The sequence below is a fragment of the Neofelis nebulosa genome, chromosome 3, assembly GCF_028018385.1.
Source record: "Neofelis nebulosa isolate mNeoNeb1 chromosome 3, mNeoNeb1.pri, whole genome shotgun sequence".
Taxonomy (NCBI): Eukaryota; Metazoa; Chordata; class Mammalia; order Carnivora; family Felidae; genus Neofelis; species Neofelis nebulosa.
Window position 1 is genome coordinate 18,076,384 of NC_080784.1, and position 27,856 is coordinate 18,104,239.

The 27,856-nt window shown below is 46.0% G+C and overlaps 1 protein-coding gene across 8 annotated transcripts in view; it reads right to left on the reverse strand.

Moving 5' to 3' along the window:
* Positions 1 to 9,161: 9,161 nt before the first annotated feature.
* The window catches only part of FAT1 (FAT atypical cadherin 1), a 135,036-nt gene continuing 116,341 nt past the window's right edge, over positions 9,162 to 27,856 (reverse strand). For 3 of the 8 annotated variants that reach the window (XM_058720020.1, XM_058720022.1, XM_058720021.1), the window contains 13 exons: positions 26,931 to 27,074; positions 25,907 to 26,104; positions 24,477 to 25,278; positions 24,195 to 24,326; positions 22,299 to 22,456; positions 21,205 to 21,667; positions 19,712 to 19,865; positions 19,437 to 19,547; positions 16,912 to 17,543; positions 15,963 to 16,100; positions 13,571 to 13,630; positions 11,481 to 11,516; positions 9,162 to 10,615 (listed from right to left, as the gene is read on the reverse strand). In XM_058720020.1, coding sequence (XP_058576003.1) covers positions 9,987 to 10,615; positions 11,481 to 11,516; positions 13,571 to 13,630; positions 15,963 to 16,100; positions 16,912 to 17,543; positions 19,437 to 19,547; positions 19,712 to 19,865; positions 21,205 to 21,667; positions 22,299 to 22,456; positions 24,195 to 24,326; positions 24,477 to 25,278; positions 25,907 to 26,104; positions 26,931 to 27,074 — 3,657 coding nt within the window. In that variant the 3' untranslated portion in view covers positions 9,162 to 9,986. Of the gene's footprint in view, positions 10,616 to 11,480; positions 11,517 to 13,570; positions 13,631 to 15,412; positions 15,466 to 15,962; positions 16,101 to 16,911; positions 17,544 to 19,436; positions 19,548 to 19,711; positions 19,866 to 21,204; positions 21,668 to 22,298; positions 22,457 to 24,194; positions 24,327 to 24,476; positions 25,279 to 25,906; positions 26,105 to 26,930; positions 27,075 to 27,856 lie in introns of those variants that run through there. The other 5 variants (XR_009258925.1, XM_058720023.1, XM_058720025.1 and 2 more) reach the window with 5 other exon arrangements.

A 27,856-nucleotide genomic window follows, 5' to 3' on the forward strand; every position in this document is an offset into this window, starting at 1 on the left:
GTAAGAAAATGTAAGTAAAAACTAGGGGCGCCTGGGTGGCTCAGTCGGTTAAGCAGCCGACTTCGGCTCAGGTCACGATCTCGCGGTTTGTGAGTTCGAGCCCCGCGTCGGGCTCTGTGCTGACAGCTCGGAGCCTGGAGCCTGCTTCGGATTCTGTGTCTCCCTCCCTCTCTGCCCTTCCCCCACTCATGCTGTCTCTCTCTCTCTCTCAAAAATAAATAAACAATAAAAAATTTTTTAAAAATGTAAGTAAAAAATGTAGATACATATTTATGTAACCTTGGTGAGAAGAACTCCCTGACGTGGAAAACAAGAGAAGACGGAAAATACTCATAACCATAGAAAGAACAGTAGTAGCTACGATTTGCTGCACACTATCATGGTCCAGCTCTCGTAAAAGTATCCTCCGTGCGTTACCTTCCACAATCTGCTAGGGGTCCTAAAAGCTGGGGCATTTCTAGTATTTTATGTATGAGAAACATACATGAATGGCTCCGAAAGGTCAAGTGGTGCACCAAAGGCACGCAGCTAATAAGGGTCTAGTAGAAGCAGAATTTGTAATTTCACCTCTTTGATTCCAAAGCATCGACCCTCGTTACTGAGCTACGGTAGTGTTTCTCAGTCAGGACAGATTTGTCTGCAAGAAGGTTAAAAGTTCTTATATTTAAAAAAAAAAATGCCATAAATAAGTAAAAGCTAGAGAGACCGTGGAAATGGTTTGCAACCTATCAAAGTATTAATGGCCTTGATTATATACAGAATTTTTTCAAAAAAGAAAAATGACAGACATATATTTAAAGGACGTAATTAAAGAATTAAAAACTAAAAATATATATGCAACCTCTGGTTTTTTTTATTAAAATTTTTTTTACCATTTATTTATTTTTGAGACAGAGAGAGACAGAGCAGGAACGGGCGAGGGGCAGAGAGAGAGAGAGAGGGAGACACCGAATCGGAAGCAGGCTCCAGGCTCCGAGCCATCAGCCCAGAGCCCGACGCGGGGCTCGAACTCACGGACCGCGAGATCGTGACCTGGCTGAAGTCGGCTGCTTAACCGACTGAGCCACCCAGGCGCCCTGCAACCTCTGTTTTAGGAAACAAAAATCAGAAGTATGGGCAGTTGCCATTCCAGCTATCACTTTTGAAAACAGTACAAGAAATCACTAGTACTAAGTGTGATCAAAACAATACTAAAATGTGAGGAAAAGCATTCCTGTGCACTACCTATAAGTCTTAAAACTGCATATCCTTTGACCCAGTAATGGCACTGTTAGAAAATAATTGGACACATGTTCAGATGTGAATGGACATGAGGTTGTTTGTCCCAGCATTGTTTGTGGTATTTAAAACCTAACCCTCAGGGCACCTTGGTGGCTCGGTCAGCTAAGTATCCGACTTCGGTTGAGGTCATGATCTCGTGGTTCGTGGGTTCGAGCCCCGCGTCAGGCTCTGCGCTGACAGCTCAGAGCCCGAAGCCCGCTTCGGATTCTGTGTCTCCCTCTCTCCCTCTGCCCCTTCCCCACTCGCTCTCTATCTCCCTCTCGCTCTCTGCCTACCACCGCCCCCCACTTGTGTGCACACGCTCTCTCAAAAATAAACATTTTAATAAAAAAAGAAAACCTAAACCTCCTATAATTGGGTCTTTCATAAACTCACGCAATGAACAGATAAATCTAATGGCACAGATGGCCGTCTCTCTCCCACATAGTGGGGGTGCATATGGAAAACCCCCCAGTCTTTCTGGCTGGGGATGAGGCAAGGGAAGCTGGAGAACCACGAATAGGCACAGAATGAGAAATCTCTGGGAGGAATGAGCCAGAGCAGGGATCCTCAGACTCTGACTGCCCCGTCAGAAAGCGAGCAGTGTCCGAAACCACACCCGTGAGGAGAACACTCACAGCAGCCCCAAAGTCAGGGTCTCACTCAGACTGGAGTGGCCACCCTTCAATCACGCCCACCGCTCCTTGGAATCCAGCCAAATTTTCCGAGGCTTCCCTCGCTTGGCCTTTCCGGCCTTGACCTTCCTAACCATCCTTTCAGCCGGTACACCTGGTCCACTCGCCAACCCATGAGAGTGGGGGGGTTCTACACCCTTTTCGGGACTCGCTCTGATCCTCCCGTGAGGCTAGTCCCCACGTGTTGGTCGTGCTTTCCTCCTTTGCACTCCCGCCGTTCACTGCGTCTCCTCTGTCCCATTACCACAAGCCCTACTGTACCTGGTTTCTTGCTGGAATCCCACCGCAGGACCGTGGAGCCAGGCTGGTGGCTTGTTCTTGGTCGCACCCCAGGACCGCACGCGGTGTCTGGTGTTCAGAAGACACCGACAGTTATTTGTTGAATAAAATGAGAGAGTCAGTGAATCAATGATTGCCTGGTGGCCTTAAGATAACATAATTTCCATGAAATTATGCCTTTCATCATATTTGGAAACTTGTAATTTATCAGAAAAAAATGGCTATTTGTCAGACTAATGGGTTTTTAATGCATTTGTCACCCTCAAGTCATGAGACATTTTCTCCGTATTTCTCCGGTCAATGGCAAGAAGGAGGAAGTGTATTTTTTCACTCAGAGAATTTTTGTGTTGCATTTTAATAGATTAGTTAATATGGATTTTATCTGCTTGCCTGCTACAAGAAAACCATTACAGTTAGGTGTTCTGGAAGATGTAAAACAACAGAAGAGTTCACATTTTACTTAGGGTATATATACTTGCCCTAAATGTACGTGTATCCTCATTTCATGAGCTAAGTATACCATTAAATAATTTTTTGCCATTACTTTGTGTAATTTGCAAGCTCTCATTTTCATACTAATACAGGTGAAATTTTGCTGGCAGAAGCACATAGTTTGTCACATATTTATTATATTCATTATATATAAGAAATATTAGGGATAGTCAAAGTTTTCATGGCGGCATGTATACATATGTGTGACGAAAGTAGTAACGTGACCATTACATTTATTGTGGTTATTTTATAACCACCACGTTTTTGTTTTTGTTTTTGTTTTTGTTTTTACCCCATGATTTCTGCTGGAAATCTGCCTTCTGACTCAGAGGCCCCGCCTGCTGACCCCAGGGGATACAGGCTGGGGACCGTAGGCTGTTTCTGGGGTCTTTGGTGGGCAAGACGAGAACATAGAAAAATCCCAGTGAATTCATGATCAAGTTCCGAGGTGTGTATTACAATACTTCTAGTAGATGAAGTATAAAGATGGATGCAACTTAAAAATAAAAAATCGAGGCTACTTTTCTCCAAATTGCAGGAATATATAAGGACTTAGGCAGAAGAGATGGGTGAGGTGCCACCGAAACAAGAGCGGGAGCCCATTATCGGATGTGCCGGGAAGGCAACGAGGTCGATGCGGAAGAACGGCAACTCGGGCCGTCAGTGCAGAGTGGTGGAGAGGGATTTGTTCTGCAAGTTACGGTGAGAAACTGCCTCCGTTTGTTTCTCTCAAACTTACTTGCCACGCTTTGAAAAAATTACTGAACCTAAGAGCTAAGTACCTTAAAACACCTGTTAGTTATTTGCTGTCCTCTAGGGAGAAGGTGCTCCGGTCAAGGGTAAGTATTTGAATATTGCCCGCTATCCTCAAATAAAATGATGATAAAATGGGTGTAAACAAGCAGACACAAGCAAAATTCCCCGTAGCCAGTGGTCATTAGGAATGTTCCTGCTGGTGAACACAATGGAGCCTTTGTGGAGGCGGTGATGGGCTCAGCACGCACTCGGGGTGGCACTGAATGGGAGCTTCCCTCGGCAGGGCCAGGACCCCAGCGTAAACACCTCCCTAGGGGCCTCCGCCCCGTTGGTCTAAGTCGGAACCCTCCGAGCGAGTATTTGCGGAGCACGTGTGAGAAATGTCAGGAGGTCAGAGCACGCTTAACCCAGAAAGCACGATCGTGTCCACGAGGGTTCGGCGCACGAACCAAAACAGCATTGGCAATGGCCGCGAGCGCCGTGGGCCGCCTGCCGGGGAAGGGCACTCGGTCAGCGGAGCTCCCTGCACGCAGATGCTTTCATGGGTGACTCGTGACGGCACAGTGACACAGCCCGGCGTCCCAAGTCCGTTGCTCCCCTTTCCACCTCTGTGGCCGCGTTCACATCTGCAGCCGGGGTGGGGGCGCATCCACCCGGCCCCGGCCGCCGTGCCGCTCACGGTTCCTGTCGCCAGGCACTGGCGCATCAGCGACCCGCCGGGGAGAAGCCGTGTTCGCTGCGACGTCCTTCACTGCTCTTTACCGACAAGCGATCCCCTGGGCCCCCAGTTACCGTCACTGCTGAGGTTCTACAGACGAACAGGACAGAGATCACGCCTCTGGAGTTTCGAGTTAACGTGTAGAGAACTCGTAAGTAACTAGGAAACGTTTCTGATTTTGCTTTCCCGTGACCCCACGCGTGTAACTCTTCTTTGAGCCACTGACCTGTTCTAGAGCGTTTTCGGAGTTGGGACAAAGAGCGCAGCACCTCATAGTTCAGTTTTTATTAAATAATATGTTGCTGCATTGGCACACAAGCCTCGACCACACTGGAAGTTTTTTCCCAAAGGTCACATGATTGCTCACAAGCAAGTTCTGCTCACTTTTATGAGCCCGGGGGCCAGCAAAGGGTGGACTGAACAAATATTAATGCAACTGAGAAAATCAATTGAACCGAGTGAACGAACGAATGAACAAACGAAGGAATGAGCGAACGGTTGGATGGACAGACGGATGAATGGAGACGAGGGGCGGTGAGTGAAGAGACGCACCCGACCCCGGAAGCACTAGTATTTGGACCCCAGGTGAATGCAGAATATATTTTTGTTACATTCAGCAGGTGGGAAAACAAGACACAGGAAGCTGTAAACTTGACCCTGAACATTCTCCTCTCATTCCTAAGACGGTGGGGGGGGGGGGGGGGGGGACTTGATCTTGTTCATCATCCAAACCTGATGCTTCTGCCATTGGCGGACTGGAGTGGATTCTCAGAAACAGCTTTTGGGTAAAGGAACAGCAGAAGCGGCACCTTGTGACTCGGCTGCCCCCACGTCACACATCCTCCCGTGTGGAACGCATTTAGCAAAAACAACCAAGGTCCGAAGACCAAAGCTGCCCTGGATTGGAGGAGGTTGGTCCGGTGACGACAACCTGATCAGGAAGCTTCTTGGAATCGTAGCACCAAGAAAATGAAAACTTGCCCACGATACGTTTTAAAAGGCATCTATTAAATGCCAATTTGAAAACGGGGATGGCGGCGAGGGAGGAAACAGTAACGGCAATGAAAGCATTTGGTGAACGTCTTTGTTCCGGGCTTTGCCGTCTGCCATTTGGTTCGTCTCAGACACGCTGTTCAGAAAGGAGGTCTGTGGGAAGCAGCTTGGAGACCAGAGTCAGGGCTTTGAATTTCAGTCTCAACCCTGATCTTTGGCATGACATTCGGAAAGTTAGGTTACGCCTGGGTTTCCTGATCTGGAAAGTGGGGTGATAATGAGGGGGGGTGTCCCTGGACGGATTCGAGGAGTTACCAATTGCAAAATGTTTGGCATGGAATGAGCTCTCCTACGAACACTCGTCCAGACGGTTAGTGTACATTCCACGTAATTCCTGGGCGGTACTTATTAGCCACACCTCCTTTTCAGTTAAGCAGTTGGTTAACGTCATACAGCTAGTAAGTGACAGGGAACACTTTCCGCCTGAGGTCTGTGGGTCAAAAGCCAGCAGTCTCCACCTCCCACTGATGCCTGAAGGCACGGGAATTTACAGGTGTACCCTGAGGGCCCATGGCTTTAAAAAAGAGCCCTCCAGTCAGCGGAGTTCAACTCCACCTCAAGGTCGCACAGCTCCCTAGTCAGGGGTGGGGACTATCGGCCAGTGCAGTCACGGAGGCCCCGAGGAAGCCAGGCATCTGCCGGGTGTGGCAGCCAGCGGTCTTGGTGACAAGGATAAACTCTGGTGTCAGACCCCCAAGGTCAAATGGGGCTTTACCACTTGCCCGCTTTGTCGTCATGGACAAATGTCTGTTTCTCTGACATCAACGGCACCGGTAAGAGACACTCCCAGACGTGATGGTTGCCAAGGATGACGGAGCCAAACATCACACGACAAAGCGCGGCTCGCTGACACCAGTGTTCGTTGCTGTGGTTAATCTAGTAGAGAACCAACCTAGGTCTGTCATTCATCGTGAGGCCATCTCCAGAACCACGGCGTGACTCGAAACTATCGCCCAGAAATTAAAGGTAAGACCATGGTTTTCACTGACCTGAGGGTATTTTTCAAATTTGTGAAGTTCCCCATTAGAAGTAAAAATTCAACCTTTTAGATGATTCTTAAAAACAATTTCAATCTGGTAGGAGCTTTTTAGTTGGAGAAACTTTGTGCGTTTTTTAAACAAGTTCGGGAGAGACCCAGAGAGCGTGAGTGGGGGAGGGGCAGAGAGGGAGAGAATCCCAAGCAGGCTCAGGGCTGTCGGTGAAGAGCCTGACAGGGGGCTCGATCCCACGAACTGTGAAACCAGGACCTGAGCCAAAACCAAGAATAGGATGCTTTCACCAACTGAGCCACCCAGGTGCCCTCAACCTTTGTGCATTGTAAACATTTGGTTTAATTGAAATTATGCATGAAATTTTATTTTGTTCCACCCTAACTTAAAGCATCTATTTAAAGTAGAATTACCCTTGAAAGGAGAGGAAAATACTCATTTGAAGTAAATATTTAAAAATGTAAGTCACAAGAGCATCTCTGAAAAACCTTTGCAGTCCTCATTTGCAGGTGGGCTAATATTCCAAAGTTGGCAAGAAAGTGGAGCTGTGCCCTAACAGGCACGAGGAGGTTGACCCTCCTTCTGGGTGGATGATTTGTGCCTCTTCCCGGACTGTCCCCTTATCCGAAAACTGTTAGGTTTTGAATAATGAACTGAAATGAACTGAAGCAATCATCATTAGACATTTTGAGAATTTATTTTTGAGAGAGAGAAGGCAGAGAGATGGGGGGTCGGGGGGAGAGGGAGAAAGAGAATCTTAAGCAGGCTCCATGCCTGGCTCGAACCCCTCAGGGCTCGATCTCACAACCTGAGCTGAAATCAAGAGTCAGACGCTAAAGGACTGAATCACCCAGGTGCCCTGAGAATTTTTTTTACCCGAGGCAACTGGCTAACAGCTCTGGTTTATTTTTTTATTTTAATTGTATAGGATGTTTTTTTTTTATTTTAATATAGGAAACTTATTGTCAGATTGATTTCCATACAACACCCGGTGCTCATCCCCAAAGATGCCCTCTTCGATACCCATCACCCACCCTCCCCTCCCTCCCATCAGCCCTCAGTTTGTTCTCAGTTTTTAAGACTCTCTTATAACAGCTCTGGTTCAGAATCACTGAGTTCCTATGTGTCCTCCTTCCTAGAGACCCTGCACTCGTAGCTCTAAGATCTATTTGGTCCAAATATTACACGTTTTCTGTCTAGCATCATTTGAGAACGTAGCTTCTTCCAGGGTCACGCTTTTGTATAGCACGGGGACAAGTGCATTCGTTGCCTAAGTGTTCACACAAACAGGTTTTCTTGGGAAAGAAAATACTTGTCATTCTTTTCAAGTGGCTCATTCTGTTTGCAGTAGAGGCAGTAAACTGCTAGTGAGGAAATTAAATTCCGACAAACAACTGTCTCAGCCGGCCCACTAATTGCAATTGAACCTAATGCCTCTGAGGAGGAGCAATCAGAAAGTACACTGAATGCTGGTCTGCAAGGGAGCGGCCCACATTGACCTTGAGAAAGTTACTGAGCGGATTCAGTGGGCTGGGCGAGGGTGGGACAGACCGGAGGCAGCGAACGGGGCGTCGGGGGAGTTTTCCGGGTCTGGCCGCCCACAAACCTCACAGTTACCTTTATAGGAGGTCACTGAAAATCGAATGGAAATGAAAGCCGATTTTACGAAGATCCAGTTCCTGACTAGACTTTTATTTTCCACAGCAACAAATTCACAGGAAGAGGAGAGGGAGCAGGATTACCCAGAGTTCTGTCTCCCAAAGCTCCGGTGCACCCAGACGTTGACCTTGTAGCCCTCCGGGCCGCTGGGAGGAGCCCACGAATCACCTGGGCATCACCTCAGGCGGCCGGCCCCTCTGGGTTCAAGCAGTCTCCTCCCTCGTGCCGTCTATACCCTCAAAGTGGGACCAGCTTCTGCATGCGCCATGACAGGGAAAAGACAAGGTAGGGAATTTTTGTCTTTTCACGTAGAATAACCTATGGTAGGTGACCAAAAAAAATGTGTTTTGGGTAAATTCATGAAATAGTCACAAATTTTACACAGTAAAAGAAAAATGAAGGCAACTGTCTCAGAAAAAGTAGCAAAGTAAATGGAAAGAACCTCCTAGACCGCTTGGCTCAGCAGTGAATACTGACATCGCCAAAACAATGAAAAGCGTGTTCGTGGATTAATCCAAAAATTATGGTGTAACTCAGTGGGGGTTGTTTAGGTTACATGGCCTTATGCAAACATCACAATCAATAAGCGATTCCTAAAAAATACTAGTGACTCTTGGAACAATATACAGACCCTAACACATGAACAGGAAAATGAGAAAAACAGCTGGGGATTGTAAGTGGTTACAGCAGAGGGTTTGAGTTTGCTGTTTGTTCAATTATACCTATTTTAGCTCTTTTGCTTATACATATACATATATATGTATCATTTGATAAAATGAGGCGTTTACTTAAAGGGAAAAAGTATCTTTCTAAAGTTCTAAGAAAGCTTGATTCTTTGTCGTTCATATCACAGTGGTTGGCACACGGTATTTGCTGGATGGATGGATGGATGGATGTCGCTGTATAAAATACACATGGAAGATTGTTTCTGCTAGATGTCCTAGGTGAAGACCCTAGAAGCATTTAAATTGTAACCATTAACTAGCGAAAGAAAGGCATAAGGGAAATCTTTCTTGTAGTTGGCAAATACGTAAAAAGGGTGCGGTTTTAGTTACACCTGGATTTCTGAGCGGGCTCGAGTAGCCATGTACTGCCACCTAGCGGCTACATCTGTAGGTACAGCCTGGTTGGGCAGGGTGGAACCTTCCACAGTTAGGGCCACCAAAAGCCAATGTGGTTTTGGCTTTTCATCCATCCGTCCCTGTCAGTTCGTTGACTGACTCCCAAACAAAAGCATAAATACAGAGGAAAAACAGGCAGTAAAGCTCAAATATTTTATTAATAATTTATTGTCAGTAAGAAAGACTGGCTAATGGTAGTTTTCAGTAAAAACCTTTACAAGACCATCGCATCACAAATATACAGACACTATAAAAACTGTGTCATGATGGTTTTGGTTCTAAACAGGTATGCGGAAGGTCCCCATTACACTTTCCAATAATGAAAAATGTTTATAGTTCTAAAATACAGTCACCCATTTAAGACATGTTCATGTATACAATCTTTCCTCATCCTATGTACAGCTAGAAACGAAGGACTATATTGAAATGTCTTCATGAAATGTCATACCTCAATGGAAAAGGACATATAATGAAACCCTGGTTATATTGAAAAATCAGGGTGCTAGGTAATGACACTAACACCACCAAAATTCGGTCAAAAACAAATGCACAAAAGGTCTTGAAAATCTAGTTAAAACTATGAAAAATCAAATCTGTACAAAACATTTACAAAAAAAAAAAAGGGAAATTAAAATAATCAAATCTCTATAAATACATGAATCATGCTAACAAGATGAAAGGACTGATTTTCGTTTCATTATTTTTAACAGACGGATGTAAAATGCAAAAAAGATGTTCAGAAATGGACCTGTCACCCAATTACAGTAGGTTGGGACGCTGGGAATGGCCACCACGCCAGGCGGTGCGTGACTCCGTGCGGCCATGCCCACCCCAGCTCGCCAAAAAAAAAAAAAAAAAAAAAAAAAAAGCGCTTAAGCACTTCTGCAGAGAACGAGGCAGAAGATCGTTTACGGAACGATCTCGGGCTCGTTCAAGTCCAGGCACTTTGGGGGGAGTCGGGGCGTCAGACCTGCGTGTGTTGCTGCGCATCCAGTGGAGGCACTGTCACCTCTTCGAAGTGGCCGTCGTCTCCGCTCTCATAGTCACTCATCATGACCTCAGACTCCACTTCACAGCACGCCGACACATCAGAGCAGGAAGCCGTGGAGGGGTACACAGACAGGGGCATGTTCTCTACGGTGGGGGCTTCAAAGTTTCTTGGATACCCTGGAGGGCAGGGGGCATAGGGTTCTCTACACGGACCGTTGTCACCAGTGCCTGTCTTTTGAGGTTCAGACAGATCGATGGGGTAGAAGTGGGGCAGATACTGATTCAAGTGGAACCTCTGCCGGCTTCTCGATGAAGAACCCAGACTACCAGCAGCGGGCATGTCTCTCGGAGGGTGTATGGATTCGAACTGATCGCTGAACTCCGGAGGTAAGGGGGGCAGTTCGTCTGGCACAGGGAAGTCTTCCGGGGGAGGTGGAAAGTCACTCTCAATGTCGTAACCTCCAGGGTAATAGTCCGTATCGATGGCATTCGGATCTGCCGAGTACAGGGGGGTCTGCTCATCGATAACCTCATAATTGGGGAATTCTTGTATATCCGGCAGAGGAACACTCGGCATCCAATCCGACGTATCCCAGTGATACCCTTGGTAGACAAGAAAACAGATTTCAGAGTCTTTTCTCCCCCAGCGTCTGTTACACTGAGCTCTTTTTCAACGTGCAAAGGCAGTATCTTTGCTTTGAGGGCCTCCCTGCTACCCAGTGACCCAAAGCTCTGCTTCAAAATGGGGACTCAGAGCTTCCTGTAAGTACCTAACGTTCAAGGAAGCGACACGAGGCTGAAGAGAAGCCGTGTGCTAGCGTCTAGGTTACGTGCACTCTTGCACACGTGATTCCAATCAGCCCTTCCGCTTTCCTGGTCACAGAGAACCCACTGCCCTATTAGTTCAGGCTCGGGACACCAGTAGGTAAGTTTAGGCCTTCAAAAAACACGAAAGCAACTCTTTAGAAGAGCCAAGGTAATTTTAAACATGGTAAAATTTAAAAAACAAACTTCCTCTACAATAATATAATGAACTTTATATTAGAGACTGCACCGTGCTCAGCCCTAAGAAAAACGATGAATTACGTTAATCTAGGTACCAAAGCATGCCTTCAAATCAAGCAAAATGCAATCAAGCGCTGAAAAACAGAACCCCATCTTTGATAGATTGCAACAGTCAGTTTTGTTACTTTCACAAGGCCTAAGGATCATTTTAGACTATATAAAAGGTTAATTACTCTTTTCAGAAACCTCCCCACTGGGGGATGCCCCCCCTCCCCGAGGATTACTGAACTCCTCTGCCAGGCAGGCAAGGCAGTACACGTTTCAATGAAGCGCACAAACAGCCCTGTACTTAGTAAGGGCGGCACCCGCGGAGCAGAGAAGTGAAGCAAGGCGGGCCCTGGGGTCAGATCTTGACCAGTTTTGCTGAGTGAGTACCAATGAACAACTGGCATGCATCAGTCACCTCTTGATTTGCTGAGGTCAGGAGCAGCCAAAGACTCTTTTGGTGGCAGAGTAGAGAGAAAAGAAAACATTCATAATTAAAACAGAAAGCCGGCTGAAAAGGCAATAAAGGTAAGTACACAATACAATACAAACTGTTCATCAAGGCCCAGTCAGCCATGTATCGTGCCTTTAAGCCATCCTCTAGGAGAATTCCAAATGCTCGAGAAATGCACGCAGCACAAATGAAATGGGGCAGGGCAGGGGGGGAAGACACTGATGAACTCTGCCAGGAAATTCAAACGTGAGTTTACCTCCTTTTCCATTTTTTTCTGGCAATCTGAACCTGAAGGCACACGATTTGGTTAGGAAGAAGTCAAGTCTATAGGCTCTCATCAAGTCTAACTCGATAAGGAGCTTCAACGTGCGACACCTTTGTGATACTGAGGGATCCCGTGACCCAACGCAAACACATCTAACACTACAGAAGAGACACTTTGCCAGCCCTCACGTGGATATTACCTACAGACGAATTCACAAACCCCCTTCAAATCGTGCCTGTTCCGAGTGGGACTTACACACTGACATTGTTCACCTCTCCCGGGAGGCCTCCGGCTGCACTTACTCCAGTCCCCACCCCCAAAACTCAAGCTCGAAGGCAGCGAAAGATGTCAATCCCACCCCAATCAGGGCCACGTGGCCCTGGGCAGGGTGCTTACCCTGGCTAAGCTTCAGGTTTTTATCTCTGAAAGGGGAGTGGAAATCCCTTCACTGTGAGGATTAGATCAGAGAATGTAGGTCAAGCCCTAACTCTTAGCTATTGGCAGGATTCTTATTATTGAAAAGTAGTAATCACGGTAGAATCAGGGCCACTTCGGTGCTGTTCTAAACAAAACCAGTGCTTCCTATGCATTCTACACTGTTCCTGAAAACCCATTTCATCATTTGGAACAAAGAGGATGTGACTGATGGCTCTCTTCTAGGAATTTAAATCAAAAACTGAAATGAACTAAAAAACGAATCAGCTCGTATTTTAGGCAATGCATACCTATAGAATTTTTTTTTAAGTCTCCTAAAAATGTAGCAATTTCTTTTCAAAGAGAAGACCAACAACGTGTTTACTCCACCGGCACTCAATTCTTGACATTGAAGCTAGCATTCAACTTCAAATACAATTTCTTAGATATGCCAAGATAGATTTTTCAATGAAGGAGATCTAATGAAAGAACTGTTTCAGGTTCTGCTTTTTAAAACTCCGTCATTACTTTCTGCTTCGCCAGGTAAAGACACAGCACCTGTTGTCAGGAAGGTGTGTGTATGATTCATGGATACCACCAAATCCCCCCCCATCGGGCCTGCCCCCATCACGTCTGGCACAAAACTATCCTTCTCAGCTCAGTCCTGAAAACATCTCCTAGCAAGAAGATTCCCCCGTGCTTCATGCACTCTGGATCGTCTATTGCTGCAGTTCTCAAAGTAGGATCCTTAGACCAGTAACATCAGAATGAATGGAGAATGTGTTAGAAAGGAGAATTCTCAGGGCCCAACAATGAGGCTTTTAAACAAGCCCTGTCGGTGATCATCACCTCTAGATGCTCTGATCTGCAGTTTAAAAACTACTAGCTTGTGCAAGTTACATGGGATGACTCAGACTTCAGTGCATTAATAAAGGGCAGACTTTAAGTAATTTTAGGTGGTGATCAATGCCCTTTCTTTTGAACAGAGAGATAAAGCTTCAGATGAACTTTCACTAAACCATATAATGCAAATAATTATTTTCTGCCGTGGAAAATTCAGACGTGAAGAGTCAGTTTTAGGTAATTATATAAGCTGTGTCTTAGTGGTATTCCTGTGAAAAGGATCTAGAAAAATTCAAGTGGTCAAGATTTAGGGGTCACTTCTGATATCTATATAGATTCACCACGAGGGGCCAAAAGTCACAAAGACATAACACACGTGGGAGTATTTATGGGCATATACACACACCTGCACACACGTACCCAACCCCCTCAAAACCACGAATGGTTTTTAAGACACCACGATGGGCGAAAGCACACTAGTCTAGTAGCAGTCGCTATACACACAAACACAACACACACACTGTGACTATACCTTCTTCATTCACCGTGTCAACTACAGCGTTGACAAGGTGTATGACAGTCACTATGGAAGCTTGTAAAAAGGTACAAAAGGAGTAAATTAGGAAAACCTTCAGTTAGAAAACAATGCATTAAATAGGATTCCTTGATATTACACAATTCCTACCTCGTAAAAACACAAAGTGAATACTTTAACAGAACACATAATTATGCATGACTCCTATGTTCTTGCTGTGATAGATCTTAGACATTTTTCTCATCAGGCTACGTATTATTCATCAAATAAGGTAACCACGTTATACCATAATTGAAGCAATTTTGTTGCTCTAAGTTTTCTGACTTAGGGATCTAGTCATTGACAAAACAATCCTTATGTTAACATCTCAGGGCAAAAGCGTTCAGATTTAAATAGGAAAATACTTGCTAAGCCAATTTTCTGGGTTTTTTTTAATGAATTCATACATTCCCAGAAAAATTTGGCATTACGTAATACAACAAAATGTGTAACATAAGCACAAAACTGGCTTTAACTCTGTTCTGTGTACGCCCACTCCAAATTACTTCTTTTTGCAGACAAGCTAACAGCTGAGGAGCTAACATACTAGCAGAGAAATGCAAACTGGCTGCTTGGCTGTTTCCTGGGTAAATTCCCTTTTCGTTTGTGTATCAGACTGTGTGAAAGCATGGATGCCAAGATAAACGTGTGTGTGGTAGACACAATGACGGCCCTCCAAGATGTCCCCATCTAATCCCACGAGCCTGTGAATGAGTTACCGTCCCTGACTTTGCTGGTGTGATTAAAGACCTCGGGAAGATTTTCCCGAACGGCCTATATGCGCCCACTGTATTCTTCACAAAGGTCCTTAAAAGGGCAGAAACTCTCCCGGCTGCAGTTTGAGGGAGCTAGGACTACAGAAGCATGGCCAGGGAGAAGAACGTGGCCTCTAGGAGCTAGAAAAGGTGAGGAAACAGACTGTCCTCTCGAGCCCCCAGTAAAGGCACCCTGACGTTAGCCTACTGACCTGTGTTGGATTTCTAAACTAGGGAACAGTAAGAGAACACATTTATCTTGTTTTAAGCCACAACATTTGTAGGAACGTGTTAGAAGAGCTTTAGAATTTAAGCAGAGGTTCTTAATACGGTCTTTATGACTGATAATGATTACAATTATGTTAAGGATTAAAATACAAACACTCCTGGCTCTCACACGGTTTTCTGGCAATTAACTCATAGCTAATGTGACCATACTTTATTAAAAGTATTTAGGAGGTAATTAAAAGCAAGGAAGGGGATTAGCAAAATATGACAAAACTCTGAAACGTATTTATGAACAACATAATCTACATAAACTAGCAACACTAATGTTTTAAAGATTAAGCCTAATGATGGAAAGAATTGTATCCTGTTGTTGTTGGTTTGATAAGCAAAGCTAGGTTCATACACTCTGTCGCTGAGGAACAGACACTGTACCTGATATCACACAGAACACGCTAGAAGTCAGAAATGAATGGAGGATGCTTATGGCCATCTTTAGTCTGGAAAAGGACTCCACAACATGTTATGAACCCTATTACTCTGGGTTTAGAAACAATCAAAGAATAATTAGTGGGGTCATTTCTTTCCGCCTGTATTTGAAATGTTTAAACACATTACGTTTTTATGCAGGAAAAAAATTAGTCAAACATACTAATTCTGAGATTCAAAAATTTCCACTAACAACGATTTTGTTACTGAATAGTAGCAATTTTCTCTACTGGCAAGTGTTACCGTGGTGAAGCTGGGAACACAATTCACCTAGGGAAATCCGAAGATCCCACTGTCAAACTTTCTTCATCAGAAATAGAATCAAACTTACTAGCAATCTCTTAAACTGTGCTCTCAGTCAGTGCGCTCTGATCCAAGCAGGAGCTGGGCCGCAGGGGAGTCGGGGGAAGAGATGAATAGAACCTTGTAATCCCAAAGGTGCTGCTGGAACAGAACGTTTCCAACCACCCCATCGGGCTCCTCCCGGGGGTGCGAGCGTGAAGGGTGCGGGGGCCGCGCTCAAGATTAAGTTGCTACGAGCGTGCTTTATTTATTTATTTTTTTTCAGCCCACAAAACCTCTAAAAACATTTACTGTCGTGGAAAAAAGGCCGATATGAAGCGAGCCAATCAGGAAAGATCTTTCAGTGAGGCAGGCGTTCCTCCCCATTTCTGACAAGCGGCTCCTGTCCGCCCGTGAAGGAGGTTTTAACTACAGTCCCCTGCAGGCGTTCATGCAAGTCGTGCGAGGTCCAGGTCACCAGTGGTCCCGAGTGGAACTTGGCCACAGTCGGGGACTCAACAGGGGCACCTGGCGCACCTACGAGGTTGCACATACCAGCCCGCGCTGCCAGCCACGGTGTTTCCGAACGACTCACTCACCATTGTCGTCACACGACTCCGACTGGAAGCTGCTGAGCGACTGCACCTCCGACAGGCTCTCCCGGGCGCTGTACGGATGCGAAGGCTTCTCCTCCAGAGGTTTCTTGGAGAGACAGGGATCGAGATCCACTACTTTAGCTGAAAGCAAGAGAGGACAACAGTGAGCTCCGTGAGGGGGCAAGGCCTCCGGCACGGTCACTGCTGAATGCTCGCTCCAAGCAGGTGACACCAGAGGCCCGCCCGACATGGACTTCATATGGGAACGACTGGAAAAAGGAGAAGCATCTGAAAAACCGAACCCGTGCAAGTATCCTTGCAGATTCACAGAACGGAAATTCCCAATGAACCCCCTTATGGAGACCGTTAGTGGACACGGGCATTAGAACTTCCTTTTAGGGGCGCCTGGGTGGCTCAGCGGGTTCAGCATCTGACCTCCGTTCAGATCATGATCTCACGGTTCGTGAGTTCCAGCCCCACATCAGGTGAGCACAAGCCCTGCTGCTCTCTCTGCCCCTTGCTGATTTGTGCCCTTTCTCTCAAAATAAAGAGGTACATAGCATTTTTAAAGCATCAAAAGACAAGTCAGGCCACCACTTTTGGCCATATTTAAAAAAATCCTACCATGCAAATGCCCTTCCTAATTTGTCATAAAAAGCCCTCAGAATCATACTTGAGAACCTATATCCATTACAATAATGGAATGCTCTCTTCTGAATATTAATACAAATAGGACTAGACTCAATTCCTTGATTAAGGTAACATCACAGCCACAGGGCTCAGCCCCGGAAGGTTTTTCAAATCCTACTAAAGGTCTTCAGAGGCTGAGCCTATCTGTCACTGCCAGAGGTTCCACACATTGTGAATGGAGCCACCAGAATCTCTGGCAGAATTTACAAGGTCACTATTGAGCTTAGTGACATTTTACTCAGATGGAAAAAGCCGCTCTTACTATCATAGTCGAAGTCCCAGCTGGGCTTTTGTATGGAGTCGCTGTCGGAAGGGGAGTTGGAAGGTGGTGGGGGAGGCAAGTTCGGGGCCACGCTGCAGACGGCCACTGCCTTCCGGTGTCCGTGCACAGACTCGGGGTTAAAGGTGCTGAATTCGGGATGCTCCGGGATAGCAGATCCCTCAAAGGAATTGCGGTCAAGGTTGTTCCTGGAGTCACTTGGAATGCTTGGAGTGTAGGATATAGGACGGACGGGCACCTGGGGTGGGATGTCCGAGTAAATGTTCTTATTTAGCTTTGAATCGAAATATGGTCTCTGCAAGAAAGCTGTGGTTGGTCCCAAGTGCTTGTCTTCAGGTTCGGCCTGGTGCTTCCTCTTCCGACTGATCATCTTGCGGCAGAGGACGAACACCACCGCCAGTAAGAATATCCCGGTTACAAAGACGAGAATTCCTATTCCTTCAGCCAGTCCGATATTCCACGGCGTGGACACGTACTGATTGGGGGCAGCATCCTCACAGTGTTTCCCCCTATAGTCGTGGCTGCAGTTACAGTGGTAGGAGCCGTGCGTGTTCTCGCAGAGGGCTCCGTTGCGGCAGGGGCTGGCAGCGCATTCGTCAATGTCACTCTGGCACCTGCAAGGAGGACAGACAACGAGCAACGGAAATCAGAATACACCTGGCCTGCAACTCTCACGGAAGGACGGCACCCAAACAGAGGAAAATCTGTAACTCCCAAAAACACACAGCTGACAACAGTGATCCCAACAAAAACCCTTCGGGGTAACTGATCATGTGATCCTATATGTGGTACCTGTGGGAGATAAACATTATGTCAAGCCATATTCAAACGCTACTCTTCTAGGATTCCACAGCTGACTAAAGCAAACTCACAGACTGAGCTGAGTGCACCAGTTTGTTACAGATTCTTTAAGAAAGTGCATTTTGAGAAATGGTATGCTGGAAACTGTTCTAATATGCGAGCCTCAATTTCTAAGGAGATGTTCCTGCTTGGAAAGATAACAGTTTCCTAAGACATGTGAAAGGTTAGGAAACAGTCGGGGCATCTGGGTGGCTCAGGTGATTAAGCATCAGGGGCTCTTGGTTTTGGTTCACGATCTCATGGTTCATGAGCTCAAGCCCTGTAATCAGGCTCTGCACTCACAGCACACAGCCTGCTTGGGATTCTCTCCCTCTCTCTGCTCCTGCCCCACTTGTGCTCTGTCTCTATCAAAATAAACAAACTAAAAATGTTTCTCTTGTGGAAAACCTCCCAAAGCCCATCACCTGACCTAACACTTCACATGCCACTCTGTCCCCTCTGCCTTTCCAAATGGGGGCCCTGGGAGGGTGCACCTGACACTTCTCAAACCCTCCCTCCTTTAATAAAAGGTAGCTACTGCCCTGGCCCCACACTCACCTGCCATTGAAAGTTTGAGACATTTTTCTCAAATATATCACGGATTGATTCACTGGAATTACTAAAAGTCAACAACTTAGGAACTAAGACCATGTGACTGATGGCCAAATTCAGGGCTCTAACCACCACTTGAGCAAAAGCATATGCAAATACCTACAAGCAGCTCACACTTAAAAGCCTTGCAACAAGATTGACAGTGAACACTTCAGTGAAGCATCAGGCACTTAGAAATAACATGAACGGTTTTGTTTTGAGAGAGCGTGCACATGCGAGTCAGGCAGGGACAGACAGAAAATCCTAAGTGCGCCGAGCGCTGTCAGCATGGGGCTCCATCCCATGACCCTGGAGAGTCAGATGCTCAGCACTGACTGAGCCACCCAGTTGCCCCTCACCAAGTAACTTTTGAAATTTTTTTTTTTAAATGTTTATTTTGGAGGGAGACACCGAGCTGGAACAGGGAAAGGGCAGAGAGACAGGGAGACACAGAACCTGAAGCAGGCTCTGAGCTGGCAGCACAGACCCCGATGCGAGGCTCGAACTCACAAACCATGAGATCAAGACCTGAGCCGAAGTCGGATACTCAACCGGCTGAGCCACCCAGGCGCCCCATCACCAACCTGCCTCTTTCGCGGTGTCTAGCAGGCAGCTCTGAGCCTCATTTTCCTCCTCTCGGAAATAATCATCACCTCTTAGCATTATGGTAAGGATTACAAAAGATAATGAGAGTTGAAAGGGGGTCTAGATGCTATCTAAATGTTAGCTATAAGAGATTATGAGAAGAGGTCATTGTCATCCCACTCAAGACCGGTAACAACGTCACGTGTATCCACCTTAAAAAAATCGTCACTCTTCCCGCAAACATATACTGCCTCCAAGAACCCGTATGTTCTGCTTATAAATATCTTTGACGTCCGCAAGTATTGTCAAGCATTACGCTATCACCTGCTCGCTGTTTTTAAAGAGTGAAGAGAGAAATTCTACAAGGAGCTATGTGAGGATTATGAAAATCTGAAGCAACAGAGTCCAGATTAATCAACTTCTGTTCCATCTGCTATTTGATTTGACACTACACAGAAGAGCAGATACAAACTCTGGAAGAAGCCACTTACCTTTCTCCCCTAAAGCCCGAATCACACTGACAGACGGCACCATCCAAGCTGTCAAAACATGTTCCACCATTTTTACAGGGCTCATCTTTGCAATATGGACTAAGCTGGCACCTGAAGAAGGAAGGGGAAATACGCATAAACTTAACACTTTCTACTGTAGATAAATACAGTGCAAGAGAAAACAACACGTAAATTTAGTCAGATGTATGTATCAAGCATCCATCTAAAAAACTTTTTAATACTGTAATTACAAAAGTTAAGAAAAACACACATACCTCTGGCCAGTGTACAATCCTCGGCATTGGCAAACGAAGTCTCCGTTGTCCACAATGCACGTGCCACCATAGAGGCATGGGTTGGAGGAACACGGGTTGACGCTCAGCTCACAATACGTCCCTATGTACAAAGCACTGCATTTACAGTAATAACCTAAATGAGCAAAAGGGAACAAAGAAGTCCAATCAGTAACTCAAAAACTGTATCTCAGTACATTGGTTTTTACTAAGAGGAGACTCGGAGACCCATAAAAGTTAGTAAAATTCCTATTCCCTCTGGGTAAAATGTGGTCTAGATCAACAAGCTATCCCTTCCGCTTTTGGGAGAACCCTAACACAAAGAACGGAAGAGAGAACTCGTCGTTAGCTTTAGTGAATCATAGTTTAGGTAAGGTTGTTGGGCCAAGCATATAGAGTAGGGACCAACAGTCCTTTATTTGAGGGACCACGTAGACAACACTTACTACTGGACATTTACGTCAATTCACAACTCACAACCTTTTAGGGGCTAAACAAGAGAACAGTAAACGTGAAGGCACTGTGAGACTATGAGCTATCATTAACGAAAGGGGATTATCAAATCTGTCCAAAGGAACATAAAGACTGTGACATGAGACAGAGCCAGTGTCTAGCTGCCACAGGGACTGCAGGAGCACGTTTCCAGAACATGCTTCTCTCAGCCTCATGCATGAGTGACGCAACAAGAGAGCCTCCCGGCTGACCTCACGAGCACAGTCTACGCTTTCATTCAGACTATTACTGTGGGGCTGACCTGGCCCGTTGTTTGCATATAGTGTGCACAGATGCTTTCCACAGAAAATAACAAAAAAACCGAAGCTTCTGAAATCTCACCCAAGTGTTATTTCGATATTTGCTCTATCCCTTACACAAAGCTCTATTTCTCAGGCACCAGGAGTGTCATAATTTCTATTACTGGGAAAGGAAACAAATGGGGCCAGGTGAAAAAAGTCTCGGCGCACTCTTCCACGTCAGGGCTTCGGGAGAGGACTGGTGACGCTTCAGGAGGGTTTGAGGCCTTCTGGAAAACCACACCCCATCTATAACTAGCACGACTAGCAGTCGTTGGGTGCTGAGCCATCAGATCAAAGAAGGGCACTCAAAAGAACAAAGTGTACAATTCTGAGTCCCGCTGGGTCAATGTCAGTGTGGGTGGAGAAAAAGTGCAGAGTTAGCCGTAGTTCACCAGTGGCTCCTGGTGCGGAACGAGGGGTGTCTGGACACACTTCCTCTGGGTGCACCTGCCACGTGTCTGCAGGACCTCGGCAGGTAAGACACCACCCACTGCGGCCTCACCGCAGGGAAGAATCCTAGCCCACGCCCCGGTCTGGTGCAACATGCACCAACCACTCGATTCCAACACTGACTGCAGTATCTGACCTATCATTTGAATGAAAAGGGGGAAACAGAAATACTTGAGGAACTGCGTGTATTCGTGTGTAGCGTTTTAAAAAGGACCACGTCACGAAGCCTACCTCCGGTAGGGGATGGCTGGCAAACGCCTCCATTCTGGCAAGGGTTGCTGGAGCAGTCTTCGGTAGCCGTTAACAAGCACCCAGGAGAGACGTCCACCCATTCTTCAATGTGTGCATGGCTTCTTGGTTTGTTGTTTAAAGGGAGCTCCTGCCCATTCAAATAAATGGAGTCCATACAACCCCTGAAGCCATTACCCACTTGGGGGCTTCTTCCGTGCCTTGTGCCTTGCTGGCGGATGTGGCCACCGAAAAACACATGGTTATCCAGGTTCAGGGTTTTCAGAGTCCCAGGGGCTGTGCCTGATGCAGTGTGAACTTGGTCGAGAACCAGCCGAGCGTAGTTTCCATTCACTTCTAGAGACACTGCATGCCACAGCCCATCGTTGACCTGAATGCTTTGAACAGAGACAATTCCAGGGCCGCTTCCACAGTCAAATTTGTACTGTAGCCGTCCATTATGAATCTGTCATGAAAACAATGGCCGTTCACATTACTCCCACAGAACCTGCAATTATGAACTCTGATCAAACATCTAAAGGAGAGGCACGGTGAGCACTTGAAGGTAGAAAGTCAGTGAGGCCTTGCACTTAAGTACTACAGAACACAGGCTCATCTGCTCACGGCAGAAAGAGTAAAAATGGACGTTACAGGGATATCAAGTTCAAACCGCACATCCAAAAAGCATCACAGAAATAACAACTAACTGTTAACTGAACAATAAAAATAGTATCAGGTAAGGTAAAAAAAAAAAAAAAAAGGGGGGGGGTGGAGGATAATTACCACTTCAAGCATTTACATATGTTCTCTACAAATTCTCTATGACACGAATAAGATGTAATATCGCTTAGAGTTTGAACATTAATGGTCATGTGACCTGAAAAGGTTGTGAAAAAAAGAAGTCAATCTCTATGTTACTGCAGAGCAAATAAAGGAGCTTTTTGGCCCACAAAGTCTAAAACTTAGAAGTATCAAGAGACCATTTAAGTGTGGAATAAAACCATTTCCTTTAATTGTTTTTTCAAAAATGGACCATAGAAACAAAATGGGAATTTTGTATTTTTAAGTCTTCCGTAACGTGAGGTTCAAAAATGTACCTCCAAGATGCTGTAGTCAGTCCCGCGAGCATACATCACAACTGCGTGAGCAGAGTATGTTCTGAGCCTCATGGTCAGTTTCATCTCCAATCTGTTTTCGTTTTCCATTAGACGGTATTTCACAAAGCTGTTTCCAGTAAATGTTACAGATGAACTCCCTGTGAATCACAAAGAGGAAAACATAAATCAGAACCAAGCTGATCTTTTAAAAGCTATCTTTAAAAGGGAGATTTCGCCCCAACACTGATCCAAGTTTTTATTTAAGGTTACAACATTATAAAGTTCAATCTGATGGAAAATGTCAATTTGCTTTAAAAAAAGCACAGCACCACTGGGTCTCTTTTTGGAAGAGAATTAGACTACTGTTATCAGGAATGAGTTCTAAAATAATGCAAGATCTAAATATAAAAATGTTCAGGAGTGGCTTGGTTAAGTGTCCAACTCTTGATTTCAGTTCAGGTCATGATCTCACGGTTCATGAGTTCAAGCCTCACGTTGGGCTCTATACAGACAGTGTGGAGCCTGCTTGGGATTCTCTCTCCCTCTCTCTCTCTGCCCCTCCCCGACGCACGCACGCACACGCGTGGACTCTGTCAAAATAAACTTCAAGAAATACGTATTTAAAAAAGTAAATATAAAAATGTTCAATATAAAATTATTAGAAGACAACTTAGGAAAATATTTACACAGCCTCACACGGTTTGGGGAAACTTTTCAAGCAAGATCTAATTCCCAGTCTCCAAAAATAATGAAAATAATATCACTCTCCAGAGATGGAAATGGCTACGTAAAAATTAGAACAGGCAAAAGTTGTATTTCAAAATGACAAAAGATACTGTAAACAATAGACAGTAATAGACAGACAGTGGGTTGGAGATAATGTTCATGCTCACAGCACACAGAGTGATCTATACACTGAAACAAAAACCAGACAGATAAGCTGGACAAACTAGCAAAGACTGTGAACAGTCCCGGAGAGGAAATGCTACTAGGAATAAAAAGAAAACAAAACATTCACAAAAAAGCTGGAGAAATCCACAGTAAACTAACTAGATATCATTTCATGCCCACCGGATGATGGAATTTGTTTTTTAATTGAAAACCTTGCATTGCCAAGAAAATGGGGAGGGAAACGGTCACACGTGACTGCAAGGAAGGAATTGGTATAACTTTCTGGGAAACTAACATAATGGTACATTTAAAAATTAAAAACGTAGTTAATCTTTGACACAGTAAATCCTTGTTTTAGAAAAGAAAGCACCGATAAATAAGGCTGTATGTATACAAGTGCTTTTGTAAAAACTGAAGTATAATTAACATACAATGCCACATTAGTTTCAGAACTGCCACAGAATGATTCAACACTTGTATACATTAGTCAAAGCCTCGCCGCGATTAAGTGCAGAAAAGGATTCATTTTTAACACAAGGAAACATCTTAAGAACCTCAAGCTCTATGAATAAGGAAAATGTTGAATAAATCATGGTAGAGCCATTCAGAAGCATTAGGTTTACGTGCAATGACCTGGAAAGATGCCCATAACATACATTAAACAGGGGGAGAAGCAAGCAGTAGACTATATGAGATATGGTAACTATTTATTCTTAAAGGGAATGTGAAAAAAAAAAAGCACCATGAATGTGCACATATGGACTGTATGTTTACATGAGCACGATGATGAAGAACAAAGAGCATCGCCGTTAATTCGGGTGAGTTCTGTGGAAGAAGTTACTACTGCTCCTCCTTACTCATCCACACCCTTGACTTGTTATTATAAACGCACTTGACAATATTTACCAAAGCTAACAGAAAAAAAACAAAAAACAAAAAACAATGGCAAGGAACACTGGAAGTGACTTTTTCAAACGGAAGCACCCCTCATCACTGAACTCTCACCTGGGCACTGACCAAACTTGCCACCCGGGCAGACACAGGTGTATTTCTCCTCTCTGGGATCAACGATACACTCAGATCCCTCAGGGCATGGACTGTCTTCACATCCATGATGGACGACTGGGCATCTTCCCTCTGTAAAAAACAACAGAAGAAGAGACAGGAGAGGGGGGAAAGCCCATTAACAGGAACTTCAAGAAATTCAAGAAAACGATTCGTGTGTAGCCTTCAAAGGCTGCCCGCGAAATGATCCGTACCGCCTGTTTCCCGACTTATGTGCGTTACCTTGGCAGAGACACACAGCTGTCCTGTGGTGGCGGGGAGTCACGAAACTCAGTCTGGCCGTGCTGTGCGTCGACATAATGTTCTCGTCCACAGTCACCTTTTCATCACAGAACTTCCACGGGCAGTCCAGCCCTGCACAGAGCTTCTGGAACACGTCCAGGATCCTAACACCCATGATTTCCTCGAGATCAGTCACAGAAGAATTGATCTTGTGCAGAAGTAGTTTGGTTGAAACCTGGGCACTCCCTGATTTCTCTACGAAAAGCAAGACATCCAGATGTGGATGGGGTTCAGAGGGCTGCAAACTAACGATCTGGACGTCATTCCTCCTCACGCCCAGGATGTTCCGCAAAGCTCGCTGGAAGTTGCGCCAGTAGTCACCAACGAATTCTTCCGGAGTGAGGTTGGCGAAGCGGACGGCGACGGTGTGGTTCAGCATCTCCTGGGTTATCTGTCTGATGTGCACCGTGATGTCCGCCACTGTCGTGAATTTCCCATCGGTTACGCTGACGTTGAGAAGGTACTGCCCTACATCTAGCTTTCTGTGTGCTATCAGCTTACCCCCTGTGCTGGAAACAGAGAAGAGGTTGCCCATCTGCGGATCAAGACTATAGCTTAAAGTGTCATACACGTCCTGGTCTGTTGCGTGAACCTTCCCGATGACACCGCCTGAGTATTCCTCTCCAAAAGCAGTAATGAAAATCTCTAGTGGCAAGATTGCAGGCGGATAGACACTCTCCTCAATGACCCGAATGTCAATATACGTCAAAGACGACAACTGAGGCTTTCCGTTATCGGCCACCTATGAGGAAATTAAAACCAAAAACACAACAACACCTTGGTCTTAGGTCATCGTTAACTTCTTAATAAAAATTTGGCTTCCCTCACTCAAGTTTTAAAAAGTTACCATGAAATACTTCTAAACAAGAAGCCTATTAAGGACAAGAATAAATACTTCTTTACAGCCCTTTCACGAATTCCTAAGGAAGGTGAGCTCCATTAACATCTGTGATAAAGTATCATGTGGATACATGGGCCCCGCAAAGTGCAGTGGGATAAAAACGAAGGTAAGAGGGCACCTGGGTGGCTCAGGCAGTTGAGTGTCTCCCTTCGGCTCAGGTCATGATCTCACAGTTTGTGAGTTCAAGCCCTACCTCGGCCTCTGGGCTGACAGCTCAGAGCCTGGAGCCTGCTTCAGATCCTGTCTCCCTCCCTCTCTGCCCCTCCCCCCTTTGATGGCTCATGCCCTCTCTCTCTCTCTCTCTCTCAAAAATACATATACATTTAAAAGAAAAAAGGAACGGCAAAAAGAAGGGAAAAAGAACCACCACAGAACAAAAACCCACACTTCTACTCATTTTTATTTCTAGAGCCAGCAAAGGACCCCTTCTCTAGAAATCCACGATATAAAATCCTGAAGACCTTCATACCTTCACATGCAGTAGGTAATGATCTTTCACCTTCCTCTTTATGGCAGCTGATGTGAGAAGGACCCCTTGCTGGTTCACTTCAAACACTCCATCGTCATTCCCACTCACAACGGTAAAGAAGAAGGGTGGGCCGTTATGCGAAGAGTCCCTGTCGGTCACTACCAGCTGCAGTACGCTGAAACCCACGGGCTTATTTTCCTGCACCGAAGAGAACCAAAACGCACACGACTTGCAATAAAACCCAATCTACATGGCAAGAGACACAGGCAAGTTTTCTATAAAATGGAGTATACGGAAAACAACGTCTCACTGCAGCTCCATTTGACAGGAAGGTTCGGGGGGGTGGGGGGGTTGTGGTGGGCACTGACGGGAAGGAAAGAGGGGAGGAGGGGGGAAGGTGGGGATTTGGACAGGGCTGGAGGGGAGGGAATGTGTGAGAAGAAAGCATGTGTGGGTAGCGGGAGTGGAAGAAGGGTGGAGTGGGGGAGGAGTAAAGGAGAAGAGGTGGAGTCGATTCTCTGATGCCTCTCGGAAACCGGCGGGCAGATGGGGGCGCCTGGGTGGCTCAGTCGGTTAAGTGTCTGACTTCAGCTCAGGTCGTGATCTCACGGTTACTGAGTTCAAGCCCCTTGTCAGGCTCTGCACGGCCAGCATGGAACCTCCTTGGAATTCTCTCTCTCCCTGTCTGCCCCTCCCCAACTTGTGTGCATGAGCACTGGCTCTCTCTCAAAATAAATCAACTAAAAAAAAAAAAAAAAAGCCAGCAGAAAACAAGATTAAGGACCAAGCCAGTGAGAATGTCTTAAAAACCAAAGTACAAAAAGAAGAGAGAAAGCTTGGTTGCACCTTGAAAATGCTCATCTCAGTACTGATGGAGACCCCCCCCCCCCCCCCTCATTTTACTCATCTCATTTTCCTAAAAGTACTCTTTGGAAAAGAAAGAGATTTCAAACAAACAATGAAGCCAACGCATGAGCTCCTTTCAAAAGGAATGTGCCCGACAAACTCAGCGCCCCAAGGTTACCTGGATAATGACACTGTAGTTTCCCTTGGAGAAGACCGGAGCGTTGTCGTTGACGTCTGACACGTCGATATTCACGGTAGTCGTGTTGACCCTGGGCGGACTGCCGTTATCAGAAGCCTGGACTGTGAGTGTGTAACCTGAAATCTTTCCCGGGACAAGACAGAACACATGTCCACTTCACGAGGCCTGAGAACGGGGCTCCATCAGAAGCAGACTGCTGACCACCCACAAGGGCAGACCTGGGCGACCGTCATCCCCGGCCGCGTGCTGCCTTGGATGTGGGCGACTCCCCAAGCTACAGACGGGCGCGCCGTGAAGAGCTACACAACGGAGCGTGCGCGACAGGGGCAGCCGCCTCCTCTAAGGCCTAAATGGGACCGTCAGCCAGAAGCAGAGGGGAGCTGTCGTAGCCCCTCTTCGACACCTCAGGATGCTCCAGATCACCCTCCCCCATCGCTCTTACACGTGGACCGCAGCCAGCTGTCTGACTCTCTCAGGACAAACTGACCTCGTCAAAAGAAGCTGTATAGAGTGAGGTAGATTCTGTTCTAGGGCAGTCCCCTGTTAAGCTCTCTCCTTCCAGAATGGGAGGTGGAAGAAGCCAGAAAGGGGGCTAAATTCCCAGCGGATGTTCTGCCGACTCTTAGTCCTAAAGGATGCCCAACAGAGAAGGGCAAATGGCCTGGGGCGCACGCGCCATCTCCTCTGCGGGCTCCTGTCGGACGTTAGCGCATTAAAGGAGCGGACAAGCGCACCGGTCACAAGTCCTAAATTTGTTCAGCCCAACAGTACAGCAGCCTGAAGGCTAACCAGTCATGCTTCCTAAACTCTTGGAAAGTCTCTGCTCAAAAGAACAGGTCAGAGAAGGAATGAAAGAATTCGGCCTTTCAGGAGGTAGCTCATCACTATTTCCCCAAGTCCCTCTA